General features: G+C 46.1%; 8 protein-coding genes across 9 annotated transcripts; 5 read left to right on the top strand and 3 right to left on the bottom strand.

Moving 5' to 3' along the window:
- Window positions 1–20: 20 nt before the first annotated feature.
- TSTA_014180 (uncharacterized protein) lies at window positions 21–2,560 on the top strand (the record flags this gene model as incomplete). Its single annotated transcript, XM_002483511.1, has 1 exon — window positions 21–2,560. One exon carries the CDS (start codon window positions 21–23, stop codon window positions 2,349–2,351), a length of 2,331 nt encoding a protein of 776 aa, XP_002483556.1. The 3' UTR covers window positions 2,352–2,560.
- Window positions 2,561–2,930: 370 nt separating this feature from the next.
- Window positions 2,931–4,072, top strand: TSTA_014170 (uncharacterized protein; the record flags this gene model as incomplete). Its single annotated transcript, XM_002483510.1, has 3 exons — window positions 2,931–3,175; window positions 3,240–3,779; window positions 3,849–4,072. Exons 1-3 carry the CDS (start codon window positions 3,004–3,006, stop codon window positions 4,070–4,072), a joined length of 936 nt encoding a protein of 311 aa, XP_002483555.1. The 5' UTR covers window positions 2,931–3,003.
- A 54-nt stretch (window positions 4,073–4,126) lies between these two features.
- On the bottom strand, window positions 4,127–5,588 carry TSTA_014160 (isocitrate dehydrogenase LysB). Its single transcript, XM_002483509.1, has 4 exons — window positions 5,532–5,588; window positions 5,427–5,467; window positions 5,185–5,354; window positions 4,127–5,123 (listed from the first exon to the last, which is right to left on the bottom strand). The coding sequence occupies exons 1-4, from the start codon at window positions 5,554–5,556 to the stop codon at window positions 4,277–4,279; spliced, it is 1,083 nt and encodes a 360-aa protein (XP_002483554.1). The 5' UTR covers window positions 5,557–5,588; the 3' UTR covers window positions 4,127–4,276.
- A 1,433-nt stretch (window positions 5,589–7,021) lies between these two features.
- Window positions 7,022–7,956, top strand: TSTA_014150 (uncharacterized protein; the record flags this gene model as incomplete). The annotated part of the gene is given in 4 exon segments (XM_002483508.1): window positions 7,022–7,047; window positions 7,185–7,372; window positions 7,437–7,632; window positions 7,644–7,956. 4 exon segments carry the CDS (start codon window positions 7,022–7,024, stop codon window positions 7,954–7,956), a joined length of 723 nt encoding a protein of 240 aa, XP_002483553.1.
- Window positions 7,957–8,397: 441 nt separating this feature from the next.
- On the bottom strand, window positions 8,398–9,580 carry TSTA_014140 (uncharacterized protein; the record flags this gene model as incomplete). The annotated part of the gene is made up of 5 exons (XM_002483507.1): window positions 8,398–8,463; window positions 8,636–8,725; window positions 8,798–8,949; window positions 9,119–9,344; window positions 9,401–9,580. The coding sequence occupies 5 exons, from the start codon at window positions 9,578–9,580 to the stop codon at window positions 8,398–8,400; spliced, it is 714 nt and encodes a 237-aa protein (XP_002483552.1).
- A 393-nt stretch (window positions 9,581–9,973) lies between these two features.
- TSTA_014130 (uncharacterized protein) lies at window positions 9,974–11,578 on the top strand (the record flags this gene model as incomplete). Its single annotated transcript, XM_002483506.1, has 6 exons — window positions 9,974–10,061; window positions 10,135–10,319; window positions 10,382–10,874; window positions 10,929–10,947; window positions 10,998–11,067; window positions 11,134–11,578. 6 exons carry the CDS (start codon window positions 9,974–9,976, stop codon window positions 11,458–11,460), a joined length of 1,182 nt encoding a protein of 393 aa, XP_002483551.1. The 3' UTR covers window positions 11,461–11,578.
- A 595-nt stretch (window positions 11,579–12,173) lies between these two features.
- Window positions 12,174–14,784, top strand: TSTA_014120 (the record flags this gene model as incomplete). Of its 2 annotated transcripts, XM_002483505.1 has the most annotated exons (2): window positions 12,174–14,252; window positions 14,351–14,784. In XM_002483505.1, one exon carries the CDS (start codon window positions 12,174–12,176, stop codon window positions 14,187–14,189), a length of 2,016 nt encoding a protein of 671 aa, XP_002483550.1. In that variant the 3' UTR covers window positions 14,190–14,252; window positions 14,351–14,784. The 2 variants fall into 2 exon arrangements, with proteins under 2 accessions (XP_002483550.1, XP_002483549.1); XM_002483504.1 differs by having other exon boundaries at window positions 12,174–14,784.
- A 3,834-nt stretch (window positions 14,785–18,618) lies between these two features.
- Window positions 18,619–19,823, bottom strand: TSTA_014110 (uncharacterized protein; the record flags this gene model as incomplete). The annotated part of the gene is made up of 4 exons (XM_002483503.1): window positions 19,726–19,823; window positions 19,598–19,669; window positions 18,871–19,537; window positions 18,619–18,843 (listed from the first exon to the last, which is right to left on the bottom strand). Exons 1-4 carry the CDS (start codon window positions 19,815–19,817, stop codon window positions 18,619–18,621), a joined length of 1,056 nt encoding a protein of 351 aa, XP_002483548.1. The 5' UTR covers window positions 19,818–19,823.
- Between the last annotated feature and the right edge of the window lie 210 nt (window positions 19,824–20,033).

Here is a 20,033-nt window from a genome sequence, read left to right as displayed (position 1 = left end):
ACAATAGCATCTTAAACGCCATGGTACAACCTAATATGAGTACGAGGCGCACTTCGGCTGGAAACGGCCAGAAGAGAGCCTACGCGTGTTCCCCAAGCATTGAGGCAGCGGGTGCAGCATCATCAGTTCCAAATGAGACGGGTAATATGACACGCGGTGGTAATCAGGCTGATGATTCATCTTGGACGCCTCGAAACGCCTCGAAACGCGTCCGCTTCTCGGACCCCGGTCCGTCCCCGGATGACAGAGCTTCTGATGCGTCCACGGGACTTACCCCAGGCTTAAAACGCACGTCGCTTCTCGATAGACTGCGAAGCACGCGTCGTCGATCAGGTCCTTTGGCCGAGATCCTTTCGGACGCCTCCATCGGTTCTGTAACTACCAGGCGAGCAAAACCAACCGCCTTGTTGAGTGAAACTGACGACAGTCGGACCCGTCGCCGGCTTTTCCGAGCTCGTATCAGTGATGAGATGAATAAGGCCGAAAACGAGAGAAGAGACCTGAGGAGAGCAAAGGCGCAAATTGCGTCTCTATCCAGGCAGCTCGAAAAATACCGACCCGCTTCAGATAACAACTCATACGATCCGTCCGACAGTGATGAGGCAATTCCTCTAGATGACTATACCATGGGCGATTCTATGCTCATGTCGAGTTCACCGGCATTTAGACGCCACCACGACGGTCGTAGTTCGGATTCAGATCACTTCCCAAGCCCGGAACCGTTCTCTCCAATTACTCCCACGGCCGGATCCAATACCGAATATCTCATCGTGGATGATCATCCGTCGGAGGAGCTGGCTTCCGTAGCGGAAGAGTTAGCTGCTGCGCGAAAAGAGAAGCAAGACCTCTTCATTGAATGGCGCAAGCTACACAGCCAGTCCTCTGCTCAACCGGGAGCAGACGACACCGACCCTCCAGCTGATTTCATGAAACAAATTGTGCCACAACTGGAAGCTGCTATTAGAAAGGAGTCAGACCTTCGCCAAACCTTGAAGACGGCCCAAGAAGAACTCACCAGCATGGGGTTCTCAGGACCCAATATGCACGCGATACTTTCTGAGATTCGTAGCGCTTTCGCAACCGCACGATTGGAACTGGAGAACATCGTGCCTGGCGAGACAGCCGCCGGTCTCTTTGACTGCAAAGCGACACTCAAGGCCCTAGTCGACCGTCTTCGACAGATTGGTGGTGCTCTACTCACCGAGCGAAGGCGTGCAGACTCAGCAGCTGATTCCCATCGTTTACTCACGGAAAAGTTTCAGGAGGCGCTCAAGGAACGTGACGATGTGCAGAAAAAACTGAAGAGGAGTGAAGAATCTCCGGAGAGAAATGCTGAAGATACGCTTCACTTACGAACTCGCCTACAAGAGCTAGAGGAAGAGATCCGCGATCAAGCAATATCGATCGACCGAAAAAACAAAGAGCTCAAGCGATATGATGCAGAAGAAAAAAATTATGAGCGACTTATCGAGGAGCTAGAACAAGAGATCAAAGAGAATCATGACAATAAACGAGAACTGAGTCAACAAGTTGAGGAATTAGAAGAATCACTGGCCGCTGCCGAGCATACGGCCGCTGAGTGCCTAGGAACTATCGAAATGCAAGGAGATTCTCTCAAGAACAAACAAGAGGATATCGATAAACTTGCCGCACGTGTCGAGGGAGTGCTTGCTGAGAATGCGCTCCTGATTGATGCGATGACAAAGCAAGAGGAAGAACTTGGATGTCTCAACGCTCGCCTCGCCGAGCAGGCGACAGAACTCTCTGCAGTGAGAGATGAACTAGCTGAAACAGAAAATGTCAATGATATGTTGGAGGAGCTCAACAAGCAGGAAGCTCGCACCCGCCACCGTATCGAACGGGAGGTCGCTGAAACATTTACGAAACTCCAGGGAATCTTTGATCACGAGAGGAAGGAGGAACAACGCCGACAGACAACGAGCAACATAATCAAGGGAGAAAATTCCAACAAGGTTGAAGGATCTGAACCTAGTCTTCCTACAAATTCTCCGTTCAAGAAATCTGGAAGCGGTCCCTCAGAGAATGTGCGCTTGGGTCGCGGGAAGGATCGTCGAACTCTGTTCAGCAGCGATCTTGATAGCGGTATTGGCCCGTCCGACCATGCAGGGCCCAAGACGGATCCACCTGTGGGTTCTGATGCTTTCTTGACTGCTGTTGGCCAAGAAGAGCTCATTAATGAAGAACATGTTGATGAAGAACATGTTAGTGAAGAGCATGCTAACGAAGAGCTCGCTCACAATGAGAATATGGACAAAGGACTTCCTGATGATATCCTTTGGGGCAACGTTGGCGCAGAATATCATGTCGATGAAGACCAGAACATTGAGTGAATACAAAGATTAACAGCTATATCGTCTTCTGATCATACATATTGGTCGTAGCCACTTGTTCAATGAGGCTTGTCCCTTCCTTTCGAAATTTCCTTTGTACAGTTTCGGATTTCTTCTACCTCTCTTGTTCTTTGTATAATAAGGGAAGCGTTTTTTTATCATTTTAGTGTACTATCCTTGCCGATTTTTTCTCTCTGTTGCATTTTCAGACGCAATGGTCAGGTGTCTTTGTTTACATACAGATTGACTCATGTATTTGTTATGTTGCTTTTAGAACGCTATTACCAGAATGGAAACTTTACATAGCCTGCACAGCCCTGATAGTAAATAAACCTAAGTAAACGACATTCCCGATCAGGAATATTCACCCCTTCCTTATCAGGCAAGACGTAGTGCAAATAAGCTTCTCGACCAGCGGGGAGATCGAGGCTTGAGCGGCATGACGTCGTCATTCCCGCCGATTGACGTGAGGCGGTACTTGTAACATATTTGACGATCTCGTTTGATTACATCTTGAAAGTTAGAAACTACTATATATTTGACTCGGTAATCCATATTCAACTATCGCTTGAGACGCAGAACAGTTTAAAAAAGAGTGTTCTACCATTTTCGAAGCTACTTCAGCATTTCCAGGAAGAAAGAGAGAAGGAAAATGCCGACTCCGGGGTCCAAATCCCCTGTAAATTATCGTCTCAGAGTAACCGCAGGACCTGAATACGCCCTCGACACGCATAGAGTCGTGCCCGTCAACGCAGACAAGACATTACGCATCGAGAATGAGCTTGCAATAATCTATCTCTGCGTACGCATTCAAGATTACACCGGTAAGCCCTCTCGCCTCTGACCAACACGAAAGAAAACATGACATCTCGACTGACATAAACGAAGGCCTACCCAACGGCTCCCCCAAAACAAGCAAATACTTCTCCCACCCCCTCCACGAATCCGACCAATACTCAATATCCTTCATTCTCATTCCCAAGCAAGACATAAGTGGCAACGACCTAGTCTGGGGCAATGACTTCAACCGACCTATTCGCGACAGTATACCCCCCGGCTTCAACACCGCATTGCGAATTGTGAAGTGGGCCATTGATCCGGGGCTTGATGGGGATCCGTATGCGGATAAACCATATCTGTATAGTCCTGGCCTCGCGTCGTGGAATTATTTCCGGATTGGTGAGAAGGTCGGTCCGGAGGAGTTGTCGGCGGGCGATGAGAAGAAGGAGAATGTGCATGATCGTATAAGTGTGGTTGAAGAAGGCGCCGAGGGGACTGGAGAGAAGGAAAGGGGGAGATTACAGATTCCGAATGATGTGTCCCAGAGGAAGAAATATTTCCTAGATGAGAATGTGCGCAACGATTTCGTCTTTGAGAAGGGGAGGCAATATTTGATCGATTTTGGCAATCCGTACTTGGGGTTCAACGGTATGTTCATTCCATTACCAAACTAGTGCGAGCATCTTCTTTAGCAGACTGCTAATATGTTTCTAATAGACTTCACCCTCCGTCTCCCTGGCTTCCATCTCCATGTCGCAAAATACATAGACGCGCGAAAACACAAATTACGATACACTCTCAAAAATAGAAAACTAGACAAGACACTTCTGGTGGTCTTGTTCACTCTGTTGGTTGAAGGCTCAGAAGAAGAGATTAGTGAACGAGAATTGTCTGTTGGTAGTGGTGAAGATGGAAATGCGGGATCCTCGTCAAAAAGATGAGAAAGATCAGCGCGAGCAACGGAAATCATGAGGAGGGCGGTAGATGGAGCTTTTGGGCGTGGAAATAGAATTTTTTTTATATATGTTATTGCATACTCGAGCTTTTTATACACCTCAGCTTGTACATTATAAGAACAGGAATTTGACTTTTGTGCACCTATCTAATGCAGTTCAAAGACTTCAAGTGTACAGGCACTTTTATACTTACAACCTCTTCAAGACATCTTCAAGGACCTCCTGAGTAGTAGCCTTCCCACCAAGATCAGGGGAAAGATACTTGCCCTCGTCAAGGTTGGCATCAACAGCAGCATAAATCTTAGCAGCAGCAGGCTCCTCACCAAGGAACTCAAGCATAAGCGCCACACTACGCAAGGTAGCAATAGGGTTCGCAATTCCCTTTCCTTCAATGTCCGGAGCACTTCCATGGCATGGCTCACCAATAGCGAAACCATCGCCAACATTAGCGCTAGGAACTAGACCCAAACTACCAACAAGAGCGGCAGCTCCATCGGACAAGATGTCGCCGTACAGGTTAGGTGCAACAATAACATCGTAGTAACCAGGTTGACGGAACAGTTTGTACACCATAGAATCGACGATTTGTTCCTCGACTTCGACGGTGCTGTACTTGGGGTTTGCGAGAGCCTTCCGAGCGGTTTCGCGGAAGAGACCATCGGTTTGAGATAGGACGTTGGATTTGTGGGTGATAGTAACCATAGGCTTGGACAAGTGAGATGTGCCGGGGCTCACTTGACGAATCTTTTGTCGTCGTAGAGCAATTTCTCCGGCCATGGTAGCGATTCGGGAAGAGGCGCGTTCCGAAATACGCTTGATAGCCTCGGCAACCTTACCCTCAGGGCCTTCAGTTGTCTTTTCTTCTTTGACATAGAGATCTTCGGTATTCTCGCGGACAATGACGAGATCAATGGGGGAGCCAGTTGCGCTGCCACCGGCAGTGGTCTTGACAGGACGGACATTGGCGTACAAATCGAGACGCTTACGAAGAGCGACGATGGGGGAAGAGTAGCCGGCGACTTTGGTGCTTGGTGAGCTGTAACATTGTCAATCATTAGTTCCGGTCCTTCTTAAAAGGAAGGAAAGTCTGTTTATACCTGACTGCGCCGAACAAAGCACCATCACATTCCTTCTTCAAGATATCGACTGTCTTGTCGGGTAACGCATTGCCGGTCTTCTTGAACGTATCAAAGCCAGCATCGAGGTCAACAAAAGAGAATTTAAGACCCAATGAAGTAGGAAGAGATTCCAATAGTCTTCGGCCAGCCTAGATATTGAGATCAATGCCAATTAGCTACCACGTACTGAATTGTCGTATTGCTGATATGGAGAGACACACCGGAATGACCTCACGTCCGATACCGTCTCCGGGGATGAGACCTTTAAAAAAAAGAACTCAATTAGTCTCACCAACACATATATCACACAAGCAGACGCAATTAACCTATCCGTAGTGTTCTGGCAGCCATATTTGTGCTGCAATTTCCTGCTTTTGTTCAATGAACAGGATATGCTGGCATCCGTTCTCGGAGCTGGTCGCGGTCACGGAATATCTGCCCGCACGTTTTTTTGCTGGAATATCGTTTGTCCGCACCGAGATCGACCCAATCGGAACTAGGTAAACAAACCGACGTCCAAAACTGTAAGTGATTTGGTGATGAGATTGAAAGACCACACAATACGTATATGGATTTGATCAAAAAGAAAAGCGAAAAAAAACATCTCCCCAGCAGGGAGTCGAACCCTGTTCTAGCGCGTATTGCTGCTATTGCAGTGACAAGCGCCAATCATAATCCGGTAGACCACTGAGGATTGAAGTTATTACTCTGGAATAGCCATATCACTAAGCATGACAAAGTTTCCCTTGGCTTCTGGAGTTACTGGAAACGTTTACAAGCAAGGTAATGACCATAATATTGTTGGTTACTTTTCTTACAGATTACCACAGATTTTACCTTCTTCCTTAATGTAATTTTACGGCTCAACTAAGCAGATATCTATTTCCAAGATTCCAGTGCCTCCTGGTCTACCGATGTATGGAACCCCCATTGGGAGCCCAGTACCTGCCACTTCAGATTAGCATGTCTCCATATGTAGGTAGGATGGACCTTTGTGAATATAAAAGATTGCTATTGTTAATAGGGATGACTTCCAAAGCTGAAAAGTAGTGCAAAAATGTTTAAAGCAGCCTGGACAGTAATCACATATGTAGGTATATCATAGGTCATGACAGAGCCGAAGACTAAAGCCGATACCTAGGTAACTGACTAAATCAAAAGACATACATTTAGCGTCACTGTATATCTATCCCTTGATAGCCGATCGACTGGTGGGCTGTTGTTTAACCAGTTGTGTTTCATCCGATGTAGTTTCGGGTATGTGGCTGTGTTTCCTGTATACCATATTAGCCCTAACTCCTACCCACACCTCCTGGTCCCATGGTAATATGTAACTACCAAATCTAATGACTTCTTATCTATACTCTATTGAAAAAATTTCATCCCCAAGATTCTGATGATCGTAATGCACTCGGAACTTAATCATATCCGATTGCGCTAACGTACTCTAGAATTTATGGCTGGCGATCATCCTCGATCGTTCTTACATCATGGAGACTGAACAAGAACATCCACTCGGAGTAGGTGTAGTCTTTAGAAATGTCTGAATTGTGCGCTTAAATCAATGTATAGGGTTGTATATGCTGACCTGGGTCCGACAAACGGGGCCACGTGTTATGATCGTCTTCATCTTATGCTGTAAGTGAAATAACCTTGCCCTAATCAAAAGATCTGCAGTGTATATGTGTGCCTACTAAACGAGCCTGTTTATCATGATAAAGTGCCTAGCATATTATAGACCATTTAGCTCCTAGGTATTTAGCAAACATTTAATATCGAGCAAGAATCGGGATGAAAGATACGTCCGACATTTACAATGGCCGGGGATGGGGTTGAGTTGCAGTGAAAAAAGATGATAATCAAGACTTGACCGTTCTAATTGTAAGATGCTAGTTTCTAAGAAGGTGCCCTCGGGGTGCCCTCGGTCTATAAACTTATAAATACTCCCCTTAACTCCTGATTCGGCTAGGCAAAAACAGAGTTCTATTCTATGACGATGAGGGTTGGTGGGGAATTGCGTGGTTGGCTGTATACAACTTGACTGAGAATCCGGATTATTTGAATCTGGCGATTAGCATCTATAATGATATCCAAGGGGGTGTGGATATGCCGTGTGGTGGTCTCTGGTGGGATAAGAGTAAAGGATATATCGCCTCGATTGCCAACGGTGGGTTAGCACTGTCATTCAAAATGACGGCTCATGGATGAGCATACTGACAACGTCAAACTAGAACTATACATCGCCCTCGCCGCCGGCTTAGCCAACCACGTCTCCTCCGACCAGGCACAATCCTACCTTGACGCCGCAACTATAGGCTGGGACTGGTTCACCAATATTGGCGTCGTTGGCGATGATTGGCTCGTCGTTGACGGTGTCGATACCAGTTCATGTGAACCCACCGGAGCCAAGTGGTCCTACAACCAGATGTAATCCTCAGTGCTGCAGTCGAACTCGCTCAAGCTACCGGCAATTCTTCCTATCTCGACTATGCGGGAAACATTTCGAACGCAACAACAGCCATAAATGGTACGTTTCCTGATGCCAATGGGGTAATCAAAGATTGCACGGGCGGCTGCGATATTCAATCCGACATGTTCAAAGGTTCTCTCTTCAGGGGGCTGCGGCAGCTGCAACTCGCTGACCCACATGACAACTGGAAGAACTTCATTGAGACAAATGCTCAATCGTTATGGAATTACGCACTGAAAGTTACGAATGGTGGAGAGTGTAATACTGGCATGATGTTTTGAGGGACCGATGACTGATGGCAACGAGGTGACTCAAGGCGCGGCTCTTGATTGTCTGATTGCGGCATGGGCTGTTACATCTTAGTCGAAGCACTTTTATGAGGTTGTGTTATAAGGTTTTGTATTATGCTGTTAGCGTGGATTATAGCAGACCTTTTAGAGGTACTTTCGGAAATCATCTCTTGGTATCCTTTGGTAGGGGATTCCAAACGTTCATGGTTATTTCGCCTACAATTAAACCGATTGCTTCTTATAAAGGATAGACATGTGCATATAAAGTGGAATAAAAACCCATGAGTGAGTGAGTGATGTTTATTACGCCCGGAGGGGTTTCCCCTATAGGGCGCTAGTGCGCTAAATACATGCAATTCGTGTGTTTCCGACCTATCCTCCTAAAAGCCCCATGCTCTTCCTGCTTTGGCGTGGTGTCTTGGTATTTTGCGCTTAAGACTTCATTGAACTAGGGTTTTTAACACCTAGTGAATTAAGATTGATAGACCAGCTTAAAGGCTATCTTCTTTAAGTGTGTAGCGTCCTATCTTCGGCAGCTGCAGTAGGGTCTACCGTATATGAAAGTGAGAACAGTTAGTTAACGTTGGTTCTAGTGTGACTGATTTGGTCCATGTTCCTGTTCTGTATTAAGCCTTCCTATCGAAATTGCATATCTGATTGTTGTTCGTACTGCTTTAATATCTGGTCGCCATTGCTCTGGGTCAGATCGTGCTTTTCCTCCAAGGTAGAATGACAAACTCCCTCTTCTCATTTCTATACACTGAAACATGCCTTCTCTTATTGCTATTTACTTTGTGCAACAGAATAGAAAGTGCTCTACTGTCTTACTTACCTGCTTACAGGCACAAAGGTCTGACTCCGCAGCCCCTGTCTTATTCGGATAACTGTTGAGCCTTGTCATTCCCATCCGAAGTTGAGCCAGGGCCATAGCTTCTTTCCGCTTTAGCCTATCGTATAGGTCGTGGGTGTGCTTTACTGGTAATGCTACGTCAATGGTCTTCGAATACTTACCCACCCCATTCGGAAGTGCTTTGTTCTATTGTTGCTTGGAAATTTCGATAGCTTTCTCTCTGTTATGTCCCCATCCTATCTGCAGCCAATCTGTCAAAGGTAATACCGCGTACGCATTGATGGTTTCTATTCTGTCTGTTACCTCTCTTCCTAGTGTCTGTGTATGTAGTGGAGAGGAAAGCCTTCGAGTTAATGTGACTCTCGGCTTCGTTTAGCGGGTTCGTTCTAGGAAGTGCGCGAATATCAGCCCACAGTTTTGTTGATTTCTCTATATGTCGTTCTCCGAATGAGCAAATATTTGCTTCAGCTTCTACCACCGCCGTCGCGACTGTCCGAAAGGCTCCTGTGGCTGCTATACCCCCAATCTCCTACACTCTGTTTAGGCACCGCGTTCCATGCGTCCCGCAGGCATTCATCCACACACTGAGGTGTAATCTGTTACAGGTGCCACTGTTGTTGTGAACAGCTTCCTTGGATCATCGCCTCTATAGCGCAAGCGTCGTCGTCTTGAAGAGGGATATGGTTTTCGATAGTTTCCTGTACATATTAGACTTAGCCAGCATAAGAGGTCTGCAGCCTTACCGTCCAGTCTCCTTAGTCGCATTCGACGTGTTCCTGTTTTCTATTCATAACATTTGGTGTCATTGAGCTTGTACCTGGTTCCTGAAGATCAAAAGGCACTAGCAGAGCGTAAGCTCTGCTAGTTAGGTTATCTAGGGTAACCCGGCTTCATCAATAATCTAGGGTTGCCCCTAGAGAGAGAGCTAGTAGTGAGGCTGTGAGCGCATATGTCTACTATGATTGGTCGGATTAGCTTCACCGCCGGTCATAATAAGTATCAACCCTAATGCGCCTGCTTAACAGTTGCAGCTAGAGTCCTCAACTCCACAATCTGGACACTATTTAAAGGCAACAACATTCTTTCAATGTTGGCAATTCCATAAAATTTCTGTCAAACATTGCTTATCAAGTGTGTGATTCATCGACCTGACGAATAATGTCTTCGCGACCTCGCATTCGAGATCTTGGATACAGTCCCGGAAGATTCAAAACTGGGGTCAAAAACTCATTGCTCGATGTAGAGGGTATGTTTACTCAAACTCGCTTAGAAATTTTGATGATGCTTTCGTATTTCGCAATATGCTAATTCATAATTAGGAGTCGCGGTTGGCCAGAGTACCATCCATAGAGGCCAAGACATACATACTGGAGTTACCGTGATCCTTCCCCGCGGTATCAAAAACACACGCTATTTGCCCTGCTATGCAGCAACCCATGATCTAAATGGGATGGGTGAAATGACGGGTACCCACGGTCTGACGGAATGGGGGTTTATCAGTGGAGTATGAGCTATACTGTCCCGACTTTGAAAATATTGTTTACTTACACTCAAACCGGAATTTAGCCAATTGCTTTGACCAACACAGTCAGTATAGGCAAAGTATATGATGCCCTATTTCTGTGGCAATTAGAGCAAGGAGCTCTGGCCGGGGACAATGAAGTCGAAGTCATGCGCCGGGTCAGCATCCCCGTTGTGGGCGAAACTTTTGACGGCCTCCTCAATGACATTAGTGCGTCGGTCATTGATAAGCATGTGGTTTATGATGCTATCGAAGCATCAAAGACTCAAAGCGATGTTCTGGAAGGCAATTACGGTGGAGGCACTGCAATGAGGTGTCATGGCTATAAAGGCGGCACTGGAACTAGTTCTAGGATTGTTCCGGGGGTAGATAAAGATTATACCCTCGGTGTCCTCGTGCAAGCGAACCATGGTCAGAAAGATGATCTCCGTATAGGAAACGTACCGGTTGGAGAATTTCTTGTCAGAGAAGAAGCTCGAGCGGCTGCGGAGGAAAAGGGGACACAGTTTCCTAAGGGAGGAAAAGCGGCTGAAGGAAGTGAGTTTTTTTTGGTCCTTTTGAAACATGTCGAACTGTGCTGATATTCAGAAGGTCTCTTGGTCGTTATCATGTAAGTTGCAGTACTAGGTTGGTATGCATTTCACTGACGGGTACTCACAGTACCGACGCCCCGTTACTCCCACACCAACTGCGTCGTATTGCGCAACACGCTGGAATGGGAGTTACCCAGGTAAAAATCCCGATTCCCCTCCCACAATAACTAAAGTACCGTGTTGACTTTCTCCATCTGTTGTAGGTCGGCGGTCATGCTGCAGGACGAAATTTCTCCGGCGAGATATTCCTCGCCCTATCGACAGGAGCTTCTCCCAATGAGTTGGCTACATCCTCAAGCGGCTTCGATTATCTGCCTCCTCTCGAAACACAGCCAGTAGAGACACTTAAAAACGAGGTCATTGATTCATTGTTTTATGCAACTTCGGAAGCGACAGAAGAGGCTATTTTGAATGCTATGTGCAAGGCCGAGCCATTGACAGGGTACAAGGGACGTTCTCAGGCAGCATTGCCTGTTGATCGGGTGAAGGAGTTACTGGATAAATATATGGTTAAGTTTGAAGATGAATGAACCTTGATCTCAGATCCGGAACTCCAAATATGATCCGCGACGACAGGAGTCTATGCCAATGCCAATGCCGAATGTCAAGTTATCGTTTTCACGTTCGAGACTTTTTTGGCGTCCAATATACTGGCTATCTAGTCAACGTCAGTACAGGGTGTCAGATCTGAGATGTTCGGGGGCTCACCAAGACCCCGCAACCCGATATTTCCCCTATAACACCGTCGCCATTCTGAAATGACATCTCATAATGACACCTTTCAAGTTCGTATATTTGTAGCCTGTCGTAAATGTTAAGCTTTAGACCGAGGCAGTGAACCAGAGGGACGGAATGGTTCTTGAAGTGGGGAAGGTTGGAGATCTGCCGTCGGAGACCCCTGGCTGACCGGAGAGTGGATTATCCGGCAGTAAATAGTCCAGAGTCGATGCCCCTGGCGACAACGTCCCTCCTTTCATTATTTATCATTCATTCATGTTTCAACTCGCGGTGGACACGTCGTTCGTATCGGACCTTCTGCGTCTTAACCTTTATCTCCTCCGTACTCATTCGGATCCCTATATGACATACGTGCCAGTCTCATTTCTCGTCGTCTTTTTGCATTGTTTACACTCCATCCACAACCCTTCGTCGACTCCCCCGTCCGTGCGACGGTAGAAGCTCAACTTGCTGATCTAAACGAACACTCAACCTCGTATCGATAATCCATCGTGCACTACACACAATGACCGCTCTTCCAGCTTCTGGCGGTGTTCGGAGCCTTTTGGCGAAATTCGAAAACACAAACAATAACAGTAACAACCCCGACGTGTCTCCCTCCCGCGGCCGATCTTCCGTTGACTCCCAAGACAATGCAACCAATAGACCTTTATCCAAAGTGCGAGCAAGCTTTGTCTCTGTTGAGAGAAACGGTCAGGGCTCACCTACACCTGGTGTATTGCGAAGAGCCGAAAGTTACAATAGCGCAGATGTAGACTCGAACCATAGATCGGCCACCGTGTCACCCACCGGACAACTCGAAACCGCCTCGGCGTCGCCCTTCAACCCGTCTCCCCACAAGATTCGCACCGCACTGGCGACTTTTCAAGGCGATAGAATCGAGAATGCTAATGCGAAGCTTGCGTCTCTTGTAGCGAAGGATAATGCGCACCCGCCGCCAAAAGTTACCGAGAAATCAGAGACCACACCGGAACTACTACAACCCGCAATTATCGAGAAACCGGTGGACAAACCAACAAATGCTGCATCTACAAAGCAGACAGCCCCTTCGAAGACAATCAAGAAGAGCGCATCCACACTTTCAATTGCAAAAGAATCATCGCAAAATAAGAACCCAACCAGAGCCCCCACTGTGAAGGAAAGAAAGCCCGCTGTGACCCCTACTAGATCGGCTACTACCACAACTCGCCCCGCAGCGCACTCAGATAAACCCGCCAGTAGAAGTACTGCTGCCAGAAGCTCAACCCCGGCGACGCGCGCTGAGCGTGCCAGCACGCCTTCTCACGATATTACCAAACGTCCTCCTGTCCAGCCGTCACCCAAGACAAAGCCCGCTTCGAAGTCTCCTACCCGTCCTGTACGTCTTCCAGCGTCTCTTGTGACACCTACTGCTGCCTCAGCTGCGAGGACGGGAACTTTGGCCCGCTCACAGAGCCACGTGAACCTACGAAGCTCGCCCAAAACTGAAGCAGCCAAGACCCTATCCCGCAAGCCATCAACACTCAGACCAGACACATCTCGACTAGCAACTCATACCATTCCTGATCGACCAAAATCTCGCGTGAGCACCACGTCCTCGCGTGCTCCCCAAGAAGAAAGTTTTCTCGCTCGAATGATGCGCCCTACTGCCAGCTCTGCGAGCAAAATGCACGACAAAGTTGAGCCAAGGAGTCCACCGAGACTCGGAAAGGCCGCAAAATTGACTCCAAAGAAGGAGACTCCCACCAAAACCGCTGAGGTCAAGAAAGAAATGCATGAAAAGCCCCTACAGGACCCCACACCGGCTACACCAAAAGCCAAAATCGAGAAGGTGGCACCGGATCAAACTACTATCAAAGAAGACGATGCCCTGGAGAATGGTCATCACGTTGCACAATCGGCAACATTAGCAAAGGACGAGTTTCCAAAGGAAGCTGGAGTCTCTACTGCGCAGTCTACTTCAGATTCCATTATGACAGAGAAAGCTCCTGAAACCACAGCAGAGCCATCCTCTGAGCTAGCTGAAGAGTCGAAAACAAAAGTTACTGCAGCCGAGCCTTCACCCGAGCCAGTGACTGAGCAGAATATCCATAAGGAAGCAGTCCAAGAACTTGAGACCCAGGCTACCCAAGCAGATGATGTGAATGATATTCCTGGCAAGGATCTGGAATCGGTCCCAGAAACAGTTCCCGAGGTACCGGAGAATGATGTCAAAGAGACCGCCCAGGGAACTGCAGCAGAAAGTGATTCTTCCCACGACAACCAGCCAGAAACTATTGCCGAACCCGTTCTAGAAGCCCCTGTTCCATTAGAGGGGATCTGGAACAAGACAGATGATGTCCCTGAAGACCAAGATGTGAAACATGCCGAGCCAGAACAACCCACGGAAAAGTCAGTGCCCGCTGCTGCAGAGGAGACACCAGCGGAACCCGTTGAGAAGGCCGAAGAGCCAGTGCAGAACACTTCGGTAGACAAATCTCTCGAATCTACTGCTGAAAAGACAGAAGAAAAAGTCGAATATGTACCGGAAGATGATAACTGACGACTTCTTTCTACCCCTTGTGAGAAGCGTCTTCTCGTTTGCACTTTTTGAAAGCTGTATCATGTGAGCGAAAACCTTTTCCCGTCAGCTTGTACTAACTTCTTCACCACATGAAGGGATCATGTATCCCTTTTCTTCTACTTAACTAATCTGTTCTGGAGTTTTGGGAAACAAGTTCTATTTCATCATCTCTTGCAACATTCTACCCTTGACACTTTCTACTTTGCATTGATACTCCCTGTCTAGCGGTTCTATTTCTTCGCAAAATCCATTCTACTCTTTCATCAACCTGTTAAAATTCTAGCAGTTCTTCATCCATCAAGCTGCATCCCTTTATTGGAATTTTTGAAAATTACTTTCGATTCTTGTATTTACATTCCTTTTTACTTATCAGCTTGTTTGTTCACTTTTGGGCTGAATGTTGAAGTTATTTCGCATATCTTCTTTTCCTGTTCACTTTGAATGGTCTGAAATTTTGTCCTTTTGAGGTATAAGTTGTGATAGTCTGATTCTGCGTGGATGTTGTGTATTATTGTTGTAGCATTAGCTACATGTAGCGTATTGCAATATCAAGAAGAATTTTTGGCACATATCTGACTGATAATTCCCTATCTCATATGTCCTTATTCTATAAATACGATTGAGAGTCATACAATTGGAAGTTTACATCAAGTCTACTGACCATCTAGATGTCAAAGCCACGACCCAGGTGACTGGCACGATGAATATGCCAGAGAACTGATTAAGACTGACTACTCTCCACTCCAAGAAGTCAACGTGGGTTGCTTAAATGACTAGAGAAAGTAGAACCATTTAAGAAGTCTCTCATTTCTGGAATGACCTCGGAAAAATCTATCTCCTGTATAGACTATCCCTCTTGACACCTGGGCATCAAACTTGACTCTTCCCAATCTTGAAAGAGATAGGAAGATTATATACTTATGGAGTCTTTGTCGATATTTCTCTTGGAAATGGCTCTATAACCGTCTCGGTATCCTTCTCGGGAATCCTTCCCTGAGTGGAACTCTCAGTAAAACTACCAGTAACACTCTCGGTATCCCCATATTATCCTCTGTATAAACCTCCCTTGTATACCCCTCGAAATCTTCCTCAGCACCACGTTCAATATCCCCTTCAGTACCTCTTTCAATCTTCCCCTCAGTTTCCCTCCCAATATCCTGCTCAGTACCCCTCTCAGTATGCTCCTAAGTAATATCCTTAGTAACATTCTCAGTAGAGCTCTTCATTACCTTTTCAGTGTCCCTTTCAGTACCGTCTCGATGGGTTTTTCACGCGTCTTCTTATAGGTCTTTCCATAAGACTTTCCACAGGTCCTTTCACAGGTGTTTCCACAGATGTTCCCACAGGTCTACCATTGGGCCTGCTAGTATCCTTCGTAGGCCTGACAGTAGTACTATCAGCGGCCCTCATAGTGCCACTCTCAGTAAACCTGAAAGTAGTCTCCTCCATATCCTTTCGTCAAACCTGTAAACTCTTATATAATCCTTCTGAGTTGACCTCATAGTGGCATAGTCGGGAACACTATTGTCTGACTCTAGACAGATAACGTCGGTAAAGGCGTCCAGACAGTCAGAAGCATAATCCTTGAGGTTTCTGTGTTGGCCATCTAGCTTTTGAGTGCCTTTGCTAAGCGTAATCCACTTCTCTTCTCCTTGATGCATTTGTTTAAGCTGTTTCTCTTCCTCGGCCCAGTCTCTAAGGGACGCTTTTAGAAGAGTTAAAATAGAACCGATCTTTTCGAGAATGCCAGTGTCTGGTGCTTTTCAATCTTCCGTGATTCCATGTACGTTAATGTGATGTATGAAAATTTTGAGCGGAGTTGATGAGAATTCTTGTTGACCAAGATTGATTCAGACGTGAGCTTTGTTGGGCCATATCATGGCAAAATCGTGAAAGTTGCAACAGCGTCGTGACTGAGTCTCCTGCAAAATATGCAGTATACATAGACTTGGCCTTTCCGGTACGACTTTCCATGCTGCAAGCTGTTGGAAAGTAACCAAGGTAATTTTTGGATGAAGGTATGTGGAAGGTTGATGGTGCTGCTGAATGAAGACAAGTGAAAGAGAGAAATTTATAGACTACAAGAAATGAAGTAGTCATAGGAAGTATAGAGTCACAAAGTGTTAGAGCCATTCATGAATCACTTTATTATGAATTATCAGACATTCATCCCATCGAGATAAGGGAACGGCTGGTGGTTAGGAGTCATGGTTCTAGATGGATCAATAATCCAAGTCTACTCAAAGTCTGTTGACTGATGCAAGCGTGCCTTCTGAGAACAATTTAGACTACTATGTTAGAAGTTTATGGTGAAATTAATACCTATGCTACTCATCGAGGCTACCTATGTGGTTTGCTACTATTTAAAGCCCTTCCCTTGAGCTGAAGGAAGAAGGTGCCTCCGGGTGATCGCAAGGGTACAAATTTTTGGAGTGAAGAGTCATTGGAATCGTAGAGTGATGAAAGAGTTTGAGTCATGTACATATTGTACATAGGTATGAGGTATCAAATAGTTATAACCCGGGGCAGAAATTGGATAATATCTTGTGCTTGAAGCAGGAAAACTGACTCTGTTGTGTGTGTCTCTCTAGGAACCTAGGTTCCTAGGAGCGGAGATATCTAGCTACCAGCGCGCTAACTACATCTGGTAGGCGGTGCTGACTGTCTAAGGGCAGAATCCCAACATAATACAGCTGGATTCCCATGGACGCTAATTTACGTTCTTGCTCTTTTAGTATTATTGAATTATGGATTTTGTAACGTCTATTTGTGTAAGGATTCTCCAACCTCACGAATTATGTACAAGAAAGAGTTCAGAGACAATCCACGTCGAAATTCAAGCATAATCGATGAGTAAAATGATGCTATGAAAAACACTTCTACAATTCAAGTTTGACGACAAGTTACGTGAAATAGTCACTAGATATCAACAGTTGCTTTCATCTCTTGTTCTCAGCGATATGACCTCAAGGCTCAATCTCATGTGGCCTCCTCTCGCAAAACGGCTTCTATTTTCACTACCCCCTCAGCAAATCCTAGAGATTCTCAATGGATGACGCATTCGAATTATCCTGACCTTTTCGGGTCGACGGCCGTTCTTGCGGTATCACGTCCATCATTGTCGAACAGTTTGCCCTTATTCTGTTTATGCTGATGCAGACGTTACCGTGTCTGGAGAATGCTCTTTCTTCCTTGGACTGAAAATTTTTGAGTACTATCTATGGCGGGATGTTCGAATTATCTGCATGACCTTAGGATTTGCGAATGTAGATAGGTAAGTCTGTGCAAAAATGATATGTGGAAGATTGATAGTGGTCTTCAATGAAGATTCGGTAAGGAAGCCAATATAAGACTCTATAATTATCCTCATAGTTACATAGAAGTAACACTGTGGTAGAAGTCTGAGAGTCACGTACAATCACACCCCTCCGGTCGCCACATGGAGAAATCAGACGAATACAGGTGGCCAGTCCAAAATGACACTAGGCCTCAATGAATTTACTGATTGAAATTACTATGCTAAATTTTGAAATGGAAGTCATACAGAATGATACCAAGTTCCTATGTAGCCGGATTTCGTCGAAAATTATCCCGGTACATGGGATCCCCTTAGAGTCAAATACATCGGCTGTTGCGGGAACTTGACTCATGCTTATCTGTCCAGAGGTTATGGGTACTTCCACTCATAATGGCTGCTTGGTATCATCTGCGGAAGAACAGAAAAAAAGGGTATTTCTTACACGTATCGGAGCTAGCTCTGTATATACGAGGCCGGGGTAAAAGGTCCTTGGGGATATTGTGCGGTGTTTCCGGGGAGTAACTGGGTATTGAGAGAAATAGGAAGCCTGGAATTCTCCAAGTGTGGTTCAAATATTTAAAGCAAAAAGATCAAAAAAAGCAGAAAATGGCGCATCCTTCATTGTCCTCATTATCATTCCTTGCAACATAAGGTTTGGTTGGTATCCTGTCACTCCCTCATGTAATATTGGATAGTCAACAGCTCGCATTGAGTCGACCTCAGGTCACGTATGTGTGCGTATGCTCGCACTCAATCTCCCGGGTCTGTTGCGGTTCTGGTCTGTTGAATGTTTGCGAATGGCGTGAACAAAGGTGACTCAATAATCTTCCTACGCAGATGGCTGTCCCGCATTGACATCTCGTCCGACACCATTCCTACAGCTTTGGTTCCAATGACTGACCGTTTCTTCTTGGCTCTCCTCATGGAATATCCACATGTTCGATTGTAAAACAAGAGCACGAGACAGAAATAAAGAAAGGCACAAAGCTTGGCGGTAGATATAAGAAGTTGAAAGAATCAAGAAAAAAAGGCCTTTGGGTAGAAGTAGAAGGTTCCAATTGTCCAAAAGGGTTCCAAAGCTGGACCAATCTAGACGATCCCTGTCCAATTTCAAGAGGCAAATTTGACACGACGGTTCTGTCGTTCCTTAATTCTTCGTTCGGTTTCCTGGTAAAGACGGTCCAAATATTCCATGGCAGTGGCATCCTTGAGGATCTTAGCAACCTGGGTTCCAGCGGAAACAAGTTGCAATACATTCCGGTCATCCTTTACTGGCCTGGACTGATGTTTTGCGGCATGACGCATCTCCAAGGAATTCTCCAAAACGGTAACAAGCTGTTTTATCTGGCCATTATGAAGTACCCTGGCAGGAATCCGGCGTTTGGTGGCCAATCTTTTCAACAAATACACCCATTCCGTCCATTCACGATCCGCTGGTACCCTCACCTGTCTTTTATCCGGTTCAATGGGAATTGGGAATTGATATTTGGCAACAAAGTCAAACGCACATCGAGAGAGGCGATCATTAACCTCACACAAGATGCGGTCTTGCTCTGAGACATCGAGGTTAGTAGGTAGAGTGGGCAGTTCACGTTCCTGGGCTGCAATGGTCTTTGGTGATGGTGGTTCCAGGAGTTGATGTGGCCCATCAAATTCATCGCGGTTGGATGGTCGCCTTTGTGAATGATATTTTACACTACCTGTCTTGCTAGCCTTGTCACCATGACGGGATTTGCTGGTTTCTACCACGTATTCGCGAGTTTCATAGGATCGAGGAGAGTCCACATCATGCATGTACACATCGGGGGAGATTCTAGCAGCCGTGTCCCATTCAGAATGTACCGAAACATGACGATGCGGCCGTCCAATAGGGGCCTGGGCGATGGATGCGCTGGAATAGCGTCTATGCCTTGATGAGTTTGCTGGTTGGGCATAGTAGGTCTGATAGTCAACCGGAGTGGCCTGCGGCATAGGCCGGTTGGATTCCATATCTGTATAAGCTCGGGAATTTTGAAAACCATGACCTCCACTACGAAGAAGAATAACATCTCAGTGGGGATAATAAAACATTCATAGATAAGGGAGTCACCTTTGCTGGTAAATCACAGGAGAAGGCGCTGCGCTCCCGAAGTATGAAGATTGCGAGGATGAAGACGAAGTTCTAAATAAATCTGTTAATCAAAGATGGGATATGAATTCTAACATGACTGTACGCACCCATGCCGGGAAAACCCATCCATTCCTGGAGTGGGAGATATATAATGATCAACCATTGATGTTGCTGCTCCCGGAAGAGATTGAAAACCCATCGAAAGTGGCATGATCTGAGTAGTGATCACCGGAGGCATTAGAAAGTTGAAGGAAGAGGGTGAAGTTGAGGAGGCGAACGATTCGAGAAACTCCGTTTAGAACATGGAACGAGAAAAGATATGTAATACAAGAGACAGAAATGTACAGCGATATATCAGAAGTTGAAGAGGAAGAAGAGCAAAGCAAGGTAGATCACAGTATAAATAAACCAAATT

This window comes from Talaromyces stipitatus, genomic scaffold (genome assembly GCF_000003125.1).
Source record: "Talaromyces stipitatus ATCC 10500 scf_1105507295549 genomic scaffold, whole genome shotgun sequence".
NCBI classification, from domain to species: Eukaryota; Fungi; Ascomycota; class Eurotiomycetes; order Eurotiales; family Trichocomaceae; genus Talaromyces; species Talaromyces stipitatus.
This window is presented reverse-complemented; position numbering and strand designations above follow the sequence as displayed.